General features: G+C 39.2%; 1 protein-coding gene across 2 annotated transcripts in view; it reads right to left on the bottom strand.

Moving 5' to 3' along the window:
• The window catches only part of MMEL1 (membrane metalloendopeptidase like 1), a 75,590-nt gene that overhangs the window by 34,080 nt on the left and 29,674 nt on the right, over window positions 1–11,836 (bottom strand). For both annotated transcript variants that reach the window (XR_011922872.1, XM_072427202.1), the window contains exons 3-8: window positions 7,513–7,548; window positions 7,280–7,441; window positions 6,811–6,891; window positions 4,418–4,513; window positions 3,040–3,158; window positions 1,109–1,174 (exon numbers count right to left, since the gene is read on the bottom strand). Coding sequence is in view for 1 of the 2 variants with exons in the window: in XM_072427202.1 (XP_072283303.1) it covers window positions 1,109–1,174; window positions 3,040–3,158; window positions 4,418–4,513; window positions 6,811–6,891; window positions 7,280–7,441; window positions 7,513–7,548 (560 nt within the window). In the remaining variant the exon portion in view is untranslated. The remainder of the gene's footprint in view (window positions 1–1,108; window positions 1,175–3,039; window positions 3,159–4,417; window positions 4,514–6,810; window positions 6,892–7,279; window positions 7,442–7,512; window positions 7,549–11,836) is intronic.

Here is an 11,836-nt window from a genome sequence, read left to right as displayed (position 1 = left end):
AGATAGATAGATAGATAGATAGATAGATAGATAGATAGATATGGATAGATAGATGAATGGATGGATGGATGGATGGATGGATGGATGGATGGATGGATAGATAGAAACATGTTAATTGGTATGATTTAGATGTCAGCCTAAAGATGTCCTTGTGACACCTCTGGCCTGTTTTACAATCTGAAAAAGCTGCAGAAGCCCTTACTGAATGTTCTTCTGAGCCACATTTAAATGAAAAGCATCCATCTCTCTCAATCTATCTATAAATAAACAAGGTCTGTCTATGAAATAAATAGACTGATATATGAACACTTTTTTTTTATTTATTGATATGACAATTCTAATGCTTGTCTTACAAAGTGTGTTCCTCTAATCACCGATTTCAATTTAGTAAAAAAATAATGTTCCAGCGCAGTAATGTGTTTGTCGGTCACAGAAAGTGTTGTGTGAGAAGGAACATTGTCCTGATGAAGAATGAAACCATTTTCCCACATTTCTGTCCATCGTCTCCTGACTCTCTCTTTCAGCTTTGTCAGAACTTCCTTATATTAATGTTGGGTCACTGTTGTGCCTTTTGGAACCCATTCTGCCAAAATTTCCCCCTTAATGTCACACAATGAGCATGATTGTGAATTTGGACTTTTTTGGTTCTTAATGATGAAGGTGTTTCCAGTCACTGTGGATTTGTATCAGGATCATACTGGAAGATGCGGGCACCAAGTGACGACTTTTTGAAAACTGGTTGGGTTCACCTAAAATTGAGCAGCACTTTTTTTCTTTGCTAACTATAAAGTTCAAATTGACGCGTTGCTCAACTATTCAACTTCTCATTATTTCAGCACATGAAGGAAAAACAACGACATAAAACAGTGCCAAACAACAAACTAAATGGCAGAGAGTGTCGGCATTTCTGGTGCATGTTTGGCATGTTTGTAAAAATGTAGCCATTCATGGCAAGTGCTCACTGATTAGTGTAAGAGATAGAAACACAGTCTCATTTTGTACTGGACAGACCTCGTATATCTATCTTTATATGTCTGGATATAAAGATATACATAGTGAATCATATGTACTTTTTAAGCATTTTTCTGAACAAAAAAGTGTAGCATACCCGCTGATAATTTCCGCTGTTGAAGTAATAATCTCGGGAGGGCATCCCCAGGCTTGGCTGGTCAATCTAAAACATACAAGCCAGCAAAGAAGGAAAGATTACCATTTGCTTTCACTGCCAATGGTGGATTTACACAAAGAGATTAATAGCGTCATTTACAAAACATTGACTGAGATTTAATGCCACTTGAAACATTCCTGGTTAAAAAAAGGAACACACTTTAATAAAACTGTTCACAACTAGTCAAAAAAATACAAATCTGTACCCCCTAAATGTGTGAAAGAAACTTGGTATAAAATTTCCCACTCTTGGCACAGTGAAAACATGAAAAGGTTATTTTGCACAAATGTCTTTACTTTTATGGTCAAAATGCGGAGATGATTAAATCTTCACATCCATGTCCGTGCATGAAGGGTTTTCATGTTTTACTGTTTGTTTCCTGCCCTGTTTTATCTTGATAGGCTACTAAAGCAAGTTCTTTTATTCTGCATATGGCAATGTTTAAAGTTCTCATGGCTATTTATTGCATCCGGAAAGTATTACATTAGCCATAAATGTGGTTGCTTTCCATCATTAGCGTGACCCAGACCAGATGTGCATGTGCACGGCCTGCTTTGCGGTGCATTAATATGCCTGGGATGAGCATGTTTGTCAGTGCGTTCAGGTGAATAAAGCTAGATTTGTTGGATTTGTTTCATAGACTGTTGAAGACTATTGTTCATGATCATGTTGGGGAAAAAATCTAGTGAGTGTCCCACAGTGTCAAATAGAAATCCACTGTGATGGAATGACCAACTACTACCATCCCCTATTGTTTAAAGAAATTTTTTTACTTTACATTAAATGGTGGACAACCCTTTTAAGTAAAAATATTATTCTTTTTTTTATCAATACTGAATGGGAGTGCAGTATCTATCATGATAACTATGCATCCCCCTGAATTATTAAATAATTCAGGGGGATGCAGAGGAAGCCTCCCGCTTGTCCTCCCCCTCCTCTATTTATAGGACAGATCATCTCCACATCTCCAAAGATACACAAGAGAATCACATAAGATTATGAGGGACATTATCTATCTGTAAGTGTCAGTATCGATCACTAAAGCTGCGTACACACTTCCAATTTTTATCGTTCAAAATGAACGACGAACGATCGATTCGTTCGTAAAATCGTTCGTAAAAAAAGTAACCAACGACGCCGACGAACGAGGAAAGTCGTTGGAAATGAACGACCGGACCGGCGGATCGGATTGGACGACAATCATTGACCATCGTTCGTGTGTACGGTCGTTCATTGATTGTCCATGGTCTGAGCATGCGTGATGAACGAACGTTCCTGTGATGCATGTACCTTCCTGTATCGTTCAAACGATCGCATCTATTGTGTGTACAATATCTACGAACGATCGTGTCGTTATCTGTATGTACAGGATCGGTGCTATACGATCGTTCGCAGATATCGTGCAGGATCGTTCGTCGTTCGTTTACCAACGATAATAATTGGAAGTGTGTATGTAGCTTAAGGCATAGTCCTTCTTTCTTGTCATAGTGGAAGACCGGGAATCCTTGCATTCCTGAACAACCAACTGATCCTTCAAGGTAGGATCACTTTTTTGTGAACAGAAGAAAGTATGCCATGGTGGAAGTGGGTTGAACCTAAAGGTCATGGTACATCACCTTCCACATCTTTTTGGTTGACATCTAACAATATGTCAACCTTAAGTGCTGGTATCAAAGAAAGCAAAGTGTGGTATAGGTCTACGATCCAAGACATCATCAAAGGTGGCAAGACATATTTGGTAGCCTTTGATCAGTGGGGTCTTGGATAACTGGCAAAGGACCCCAGTCTTCTCTAAACAGTCAAAAAAGTTTCTTCCTTATTAAAAGTATACCCATGCTTAGCTTTAAATAGTACATAAATGTATATCTTACATAGATGATGTGCTTGCTGGACTCTCGATCATCATTCCACACGAACATGTCAACCATCACTCTCTTGTTAAATCTATAGTTCAAGAGGGCCAATTTGTCTTCCAGACTCCACTGGGACTCTACCAAACCAAATAAAAACTATTTAAATGAGTACACAAATAGAAAAAATGCCCCATTTGCTTTATTATAGAAAATAGAGCAAAAGCCTTCGTAGATGTGTATTCCCTTCTTATCACGTTGTCAATGGAACAAGATTTACCCTCATCTCTTGTGCTTATGACAACTTACCAAACATTCTCTGGTGGAGAATCTTCTAGGTCCATGTTTTTTCAACAGCAGTGGTAATTTTTCCACCAGAGAATGCCCAGTCCCATTACATTTGGGAATTTCCCTTTCTGCCAATGTCCACCAGAATAAATAAGAAGAGGGAATCTCCCCAGAGGGGACTCAGCCAGCAATAGAATTGTGATGAATGCTTTTGTTCTTCACTGCTTTATCCAACAAGGTTAGTGGTGGCTTTGTGTTTTACCCCTATACTGTAAGACAGATGCGTCATGTAGTTTAGAACTTAGGTCTGTGTGTGGCAGTGCCACATACAAAGCCAGTCACCGGGGTCAATGACAGGTCCAGAACCTCGCATCACCAAATCAGAAAAAGCAGACTTTACAGCAATGGCCGTTGGGCACTGGAGGACCACTGGTGATGCAACTCCTGCACATTTGCATAAATTTAACACATGTGCAGAAGTTACATCACCAGTGGTCATCCAGTGGCCAAAAAGCATTATCACGAAGTCGGCTTCCTCTGATGTGATGATGATATGTCCGGGACCTGACATTGTTGCAGGGTGGCTGCACACAGTGGCCATCCAATGCCCAAAGAGTATCTTGGAACTCCACCATGGAGCTGCCAGTGCAGACAAGTCCTGTGTGATGATTGGCTGAATATGACAAACGCTAACCCCCCATCAACCAGTATAGTTTTGCCCTAAGTTATAACCCCCAAATTATATTAGTATTATTTTATTCAGCATCTTCATTTAGAATGTGATCTGTCTTTTATGATGAAAAACAAAAATAGTCAATTTTCCGCCAATCGCTTTCACTGGTAGTAAAACAAACTAGTTATGAGAGTCTGCAATGAGTACACAGCATATTACTCAACACTGATTCATAGTATATGACGGAACAAAAGCAACTTAAACAAGGTAGCTTAGCTGTTTTTAATTTAATGAGGTTCAAAGCACTTGTAGAGTCTCCGAGGACATGCCCTTTAAATTAACTGACTACTTTCTCTCAATTATGATAAATAGTATTTACACGGAATTATGGCTATTTGGAAGCAGATTCTAGAAAACAAGAAGTGCGCTAAGTGTTACCTTTGGTGAGGTTCCAATCTGTATAAGCCACTGGCCACTCTCCAACCAGAGAAAGAAGCTCGAGAAGAGGTAATGAGTCTCTCTGCTCTATCAGACCTAGAAGCAAAGGGAGAAAGGAAATATTTTAAAGTACTTATAGACTCACTCACCACAATTTCATAGGTTTATTGTATTAAATGAAAATTGATATAATTAGGTTTTATCTATATAGTACAGACATATTACACAGCACTTTACAATGTCTATGGTCATGTCAGTGACTGTCCCTTAAAGGGGCTCACAATTAAACGAACCCACCATAGTCACATGTCATTAACACACTCTAAGGCCAATTTCTGGGAGAAAGCCATGCATTTTGGAAATGAAAAGAAACTGGAGAGACTGGAGGAAATCCATGCAAATATGAGGAAAAGATTCAAACCACATGAAGGGTCTGAGATTCCAACCTGGGACCCTAGTGCTGCAAAGGCTAAATCACCATCCACTGAGGCAACCATTTAATCCATGAAAAGCCTTTTTTATTTTTATTTTTTATCTTGTTTAGCCACTTCTAGGTATAGATCAACAAAGGTCTGTCTCTTACTATCCTGCATTGACATCAGTCACATGGATGGAGACCACAAACAGCCATTTGGGGTATTTACATTTTTGTTGTTCTTTTTACAACTACACTGAGACTAGTGATGGAAAATTAAAATATTGAGTTGTTATCACAACATTTATTACATTTTTGTTTTTCTATTTACCACTGCACTGGGGCTAGTGATGGGAAATTAACATATTGAGTTATTATCACAACAGGAATGAAGGGGAACCTACAATTGGAACACTTGATAACAACTGTTTAGGAGATGATCTCCATCACTTTGTGGAGCTTTCCTGAACCTCAAATTGTAGGAGGAAATCTCCCCAATGATAAAAACAAAGTCTTAATATTTTGAACCAGTCCCTCTGTCCACCATGTGATTGGTTGGTGTGAATGACATTTGTAGTTCTGAGACAAGAGATCCTGAGACAATGCCCAAGTTTCAGGGTTGGATACCATCACTGAGATTGGTCCATTGCCAGTGTGATCTTTGGAAGATGGACAAAGACCACCATGAACACATTTTCTTGATTAATATGTCAAATTCATCTTTTTTAAAGGCCAGAATCAGCTTTGATGTCATTCCAAACCAAGACAAGATTGTATAAGTTTTATATAGAAATTCACACTAACAGCTACCCTACAAAAAGGACTTATGAGATGTCTTCTCCTAAAGTGTATGCCTCAGCAGCTCACTATATGGTCACTTAATTTCTGAAATCCATCACTTTGACTTAGAACTTTGGCAATAGAATGGTCATTAAAGAGACGTCCATTGGATACCTGGACCACAGGTGTGAATTTCAAAGGCAAATTTGGGGTCAAATGTAAAATAGGGTTTTCTGTGTCCTACTAAAGACATATTGCTGCAGAGAACTTTTCACTTTTGACCAAGAACATGACCATTCTCTTCTATATGGACTCCGCCAATGGTGGGACCTCTACAGACCAAGTCTTTTATCCTTGTGTATTACAATACAGTCTGCGATGATGGAACGCTGCTCCATTCCAGGGCCTGGAGCCAAGTTGTGCTATGATGGTGGAGTAGATAGAAACCAGGGCAGGAAGGGGGGATATCCGCACATCAAACAGAGATAATGTCAGCAGACCAACCCGGAAGAGGGGATCAGAGATTATGGGTGCAATGAGGGCACAAGAGATAAAAATAAAACCCACATGGAAACTGAGGGCTTACTGAAATGGAAACACATGTCGAAAAACACAAGCGTGGTGCATGGGAAACATTGTGGGGAAAAAAGAGTAAAATTATAGTAAAGTGGAAAATTATCCAAAACACACAAAGTGATCCTGTCAGTGACAATTGCAGTAAATCGACCATTCTAAAGGCTTTTTTGCATTGTTTTTCTTTTCATTCAATTTTCTAAAAATGTTACTACTTGTCTACACAAGGAAAGCTTTTATAGGTAACTAATATGCATAGATAAAAGTTGTCATTGTCCCTGAACTGATGTGTCTCACAGGATTTAGGAAGGCAGCTTTTATTTGAGATTCTTGCACAGATACTTTACAGAAAAATATACTATGTGAAACCTGATTGCAACTTAATAAGACACTATAAATGTAAATACAGTTCAACGATAATGATTTTATTAAAATGATGATTTGCATGGCAAATAATGTTATAGTAATTTGGTTCCAATGGAGCTAATTTCCAAAAATGGAGCAAAGAGGACTGAGCAAAAGTACAAATGTAACCTGCTTTACTGATCACGTGATGCATTTCGTCTATAATTTGATTGGCTGCCAGGAATTGGTTGAAACATGTCATGTGATTGCACACACTTACTTTCATTCATACAGGACTTGTACAAGGTTTTGGCTTTTTTAAAGGCATCGCGGTCATCCTGTTCTGGCATCTCCAATAAACCTAAACAAAAAAACAAAAATACATGAAAAAATATCAGATAGACAAATAGTTTACGTTTTTGTAAAAAGAAAGTAAATCCAGTTGCACTGCATTCATTCCTACGCATTGCTCTTTAACATACAAGGATACAACTATTATATGTATATATCCTCTTTAATTTTACATCTGGCTGTCTATATACATACATAGGCAATAGAGTTACATCATAGAAAAAGAAACCTAAAAACATATTCTAAAAAAAGCTGTATAGACAGGAATACATACAAAATTGATCCAAAGCAAGTCGATAAAAATATTTAATGAAAAATTTGATTTGGCACCCCTAACCTATAATCTTTCGATGATAGCTTAAGCTGACTCCTGTTATCAAATAGTTGGAGAGTCTTACCTTTTAAAATAATCTCCATTTCATCTCGAAGAATATCGAATATACTATATCGAGAGCTGGTTTCTGGGATAACGTGCTTGTTCAGCCAGCCGCCACATGCATACTGGTAGAAATCAGTGCAAGGTTCTATAGAGGGGTCCATGTTCTGGATAATTCTTGCAGCTAGTGAAGAGAAACACCAAGAAGTAAAGAAAAATATATCTAATAAAATTAGTGAGAACCTAAATACATACCTGCTGTGACACATCCTGTTGTCGTGCATACAGTCTCTGAAAAAAAACAAAAATCATCAATGGGATTGTAGCCAACATAGCAAACTTCTTTATACTAACGTAGGAAATAGACCCATACCAGAATCTGGAATTTAATAGGCCATTTGTTTATTTATATAACACATGAACTTCCTATAGTCCAATGGCAAACCACAACATTTCTGACCTTGGTTTGGGGGGGGGTTCGTACTTTTTTGTATTTCTTTAAACTGTGCAGAATTCTGCTTTAATGTGCAAATAGGAGCCATCATTCTTAAAGTTACAGTTGGGTGTCCAACCATCCATACCCAAAACTTACTGGATACTAGTGGTAAACAGAACTGGCTACAGGTTCAGCAAAGGCCCTCTTGTTGCATTAAAACAGTGCTTCTAAACTCGGGTTCCAAGGAACCCTAGAGTTCCTCTGAAGGTTGCCAGGGATTCCTTGAGCAATGAAGTCAGGTAATGGTGGTGTACCTTCCAAAGGCCATCAATGTAGGATGCATTCTCCCACTGACCACCATGCTAATGTACTGCGAGCTGTGGATATAGTAATTATAGCAGGGCTTCCCTGAAGACCTTAAAGTTATTTCAAAGGTTCCGCTATAATAAAACAAATTGGGAAAGACTGCAAATAAATATACAATGGGTAGGACCTTCGTGGACCATGTCCCCAACACGGCTGGAGGTTGCTCTATATTATTCTATACTATTTTTTTCCACAATCTGTACAATGTAGAATGGAAAATACAAAGTATTTTTATAAAGTCTGTTAAACTTTATATAACACCAAGCCTTATGTATTATTTTTTTACAATAAATACTTGAATTTCTCATTTTTTGCAGAACCGTTGGCCACGCTGAAGCTGTGTCACTTTTTCCATATCCAAAGGACAAATAGTTCTGACATCTCCAGTCCAGAGAAAACATCCTCGTTCCATCAGTAATGTAAGTTCTTCAACTTCAGCGAGATGCCACTCCTATCCAACACAAATACACGACGATATCTCAAATTCCTAAGCTATCCTGGTTGCCATTGGCACCTCATTGGGATTTATTAATATTAGAGTTGGATTACATAAGATTCTTTTGAGCTCCGTTGCCTAAGTCCTTAGCCCTAAAGGCAATGTTTGGAGTTTAAAACAGTACTGGGAGTGATGGGTAAAAGACACAAATTAATAAGTTATAATGGTTGGGGTGAGTTTAGAACATCGCCTGTCTATTCCCATGTGAAAAAAACCCTGGAATTAATGGGCCTGATTTATGGAATGGAAACCTGGAATGGATCTGTTTAAGGATTGAAAACATTTGCCAGCCAATAGCAAATTATCTTTATGAAATCCGTTTCAGGTTGGCTAGATCACCCAGGATTTCACATGATAATATATTTTCTCCAGTATTGAAGAGCTTTAATAAATCTGGACCAAAGAGTGGCTGTGGTGAACATGTCAACCATTTTTAAAGGATAAATGTCTTGGCTAGGTGGGTGCCATATTGTATCTGGTGCTGGTCTGTGTGCCCTCCTAAATCTTGTTTCACCTTGGTGCTAAGAGCTAAACATTACTGACTCAAGGGCTCATCACCACCCACTAATTTCTTATACAATTAAAGTACAAAATGGGCAAATCAGGGCTCTCTTATTGGTCAGCCAAATGACAAGTGTCCAGGACTTAACCCCAAGCAATGGCTCTTAGCCTTGATAATCAGGGTCTGACACTGATTGGACAATTGGGTGATGTTTCTTGTTATGGTTGGCAGGTTTTCTTTGGCACTAAAGAACTACATTTATGGGAGTGATTTGAATTGATGATCTTTTCAAAAGTTGAAATGTCTATTGATGGGTGGGGGGCAAAGGTTAATGTGGAGACTGTGCAATATTTAATCTACATCTGTATTATGGTACAGAGTTAGGGCTGGTGCTTTTGCAGCAGGAGGCATAGGACTATATATATTAAAAAATATCTGGAGTTCTCTGGAGTTGGAAGACGCCATAAGGTGTGTCAAAATACTGGCCACTGGGGCATAAAAATTTCAATTTGGGATTCTGTGACTATTGGGATGGACCATTGAATTGGAGCTACCAATAATGGGTTGTAACAGTATCTGCTGAGGTTGCAGTTTGTCAATAGACAATGTTTTACAAACCTAGTGGTCATTGACAGGATCAGTTATTAGTCAACACAATAAAAAAGTTGTAACTCCTGTACAGGATGGGTTATTGGTTGGGGGTTTACTGGTGGCAATAAATTTGACTGATAACATGAGAGTATAGGCTAGAATTGTCCTCATCCTCCGAAGAAGCATTGTCTGCAAAATTAAAGGAGTTGGGGTTTAAAGGATACTAAGTGTTTGAACTTGTTGGGCTCACCCTAGGACATTTTAATAATATTTTAGGGATCACCCTAGGACACCCTAGGACATTCTAAAAATATTTTCTGATATTTGACTTTATTAATACTTATGAGCAATTGTCAGTACCTTTGACCAATGAATACATATTGTGATTAGATTTTTATATTATCTGTTGAATCTATTGCCACCAGTAAACCCCCTACCAATAGCCTATCTTGTACAGGGTTACAACCCTTATATTGTGCATTACCTGTACCTAGGAACTTGGCAAGACAAAATACAGAGCTCAGTACTAGTGTTGGTGTTCGAATTCGGGTTGTCCTTATATATGGCTGTTTGAATTGTGCATAGACCCAATCTGAAAAACAGGGTATTTGATGGTAAAAATTTGGGGAAAAAAATAAGTAAAAACTGTGTTAAAAAAAAAAAAAAATTAAAGTAATGTATTGAATGTTTGTGGTTTTTTAACTAACTTTTTTTTTACAGGTTTTCACACAATGACAATATGATTCCCACGACTGAGCAGCCATGGGAATCCTCCTGTCATTGCGGGATCTCAGGGCACTATAGGTGATGAATGGGGACCCCAATAATGACCTAGAGTGCCCAGAGATCGTAGTGGAACTGCAGAGGTAATCTGCAGTTCAGCTCCATTGTGAGGTCACGTGAGAAACTGAACTGCTGATAGAGACCAGTTCTACTGCAATGTCCGGGCACTAAAGGCTTGTCCTCATTCATCACCTGTAGTGCCCTGTATTCTTGGGTAGAGAAACTCTATCCAAGAATGCATATTACAGTGCTGCAGCAGCAATTGTTGTTGCCGTGCTGTGCTTCTACTATGTATTCTTGAATAGAGTTTCTCTACCCAAGAATACAGGGCACTACAGGTGATGAATGGGGACAAGTACCCCTTCATCACCTGTACTGCCAAGAGATCGTAGTGGAACAGCAGAGGTAATTTGCAGTTCAGCTCCATTGTGGCATCACGTGGGAAACTGAACTGCTGATAGAGAAACTCTATCCAAGAATACATAGTAGTAGCACAGAGAGGCAACAGCAATCGCTGTTTCAGTGCTGTTCTATGTGTGTTTGGATAGACAAACTCTCCCCAACAACACATACAACTAGTAAAGGGCTGCAAGAGCAATCTGATTGCTCTTGCAGCCCTTAAAGGACCCTTAAAAAAGCCCAAATTCTCGCACCATTGACTGCAATGGTGTTCGAATTCGGCATTTGATCACCCGGAGAATTTCTCACTATTCGACCAGGACTACTTAGTACCCCTTTTTCTGTCTCCCCCCTTTCCCCAAACTTCTTTGTATGGGTATTATTCTGATTGGGCATTATTGGATAAGGTTAGCTTATCTGGGGAGTAAGTAGGTTGATAAGTAGACAATGAATTAAGGTTAAGAGGGACCTGGAGCAGGGCAAGGAAGATAGCTTAGCAGAAGGTCGGTATGACTGAGTGGTAGGGGTGAGCAGAAGGTGGGGTGTTCATAGAGTGACTAGATGGGATCAAGGAAGATCAAAAGGTGTTTGGGTCAACTGAAAAAGAGGGGTGGAGTAGAGAGGGCCTAATAGGCGGGAGCTAGTATGGTGAGGAGGCCATTTTCTGAAGTGGGGAAAGAGAGACACCCATCCACCATCCCCTAATGATGCTGTTTTGTTGAGCATTAGGGTGCATGGCGGTTGAGGTCCTTGGAGGTTTTGGGAGTTTGCGAGCATGGTTGGAAAAGGCGGGTGATACCATGTAAAGTGTGGGGACTCTCAGTTAATAGAGAACGTTATTTATTATTTAATAATTTTGGGAGGTGAAGAGACTGCCTGAAAAGAGAATGTTCCCGAGGCAGTGCTGGGTGGCTGGAAAAAGAAATTGGGAGGCAGACCGCTGGAAAGTGTGGTTATATGCATTCGAGGATCTGCAACCAGGCTTAGGAAGGAGGAATGGAAATAG

This window comes from Pyxicephalus adspersus, chromosome 11 (genome assembly GCF_032062135.1).
Source record: "Pyxicephalus adspersus chromosome 11, UCB_Pads_2.0, whole genome shotgun sequence".
In the NCBI taxonomy this organism is placed as follows: Eukaryota; Metazoa; Chordata; class Amphibia; order Anura; family Pyxicephalidae; genus Pyxicephalus; species Pyxicephalus adspersus.
Note: the sequence above shows the minus strand (reverse complement) of the source record. Positions and strands in the feature narration are given on the sequence as shown.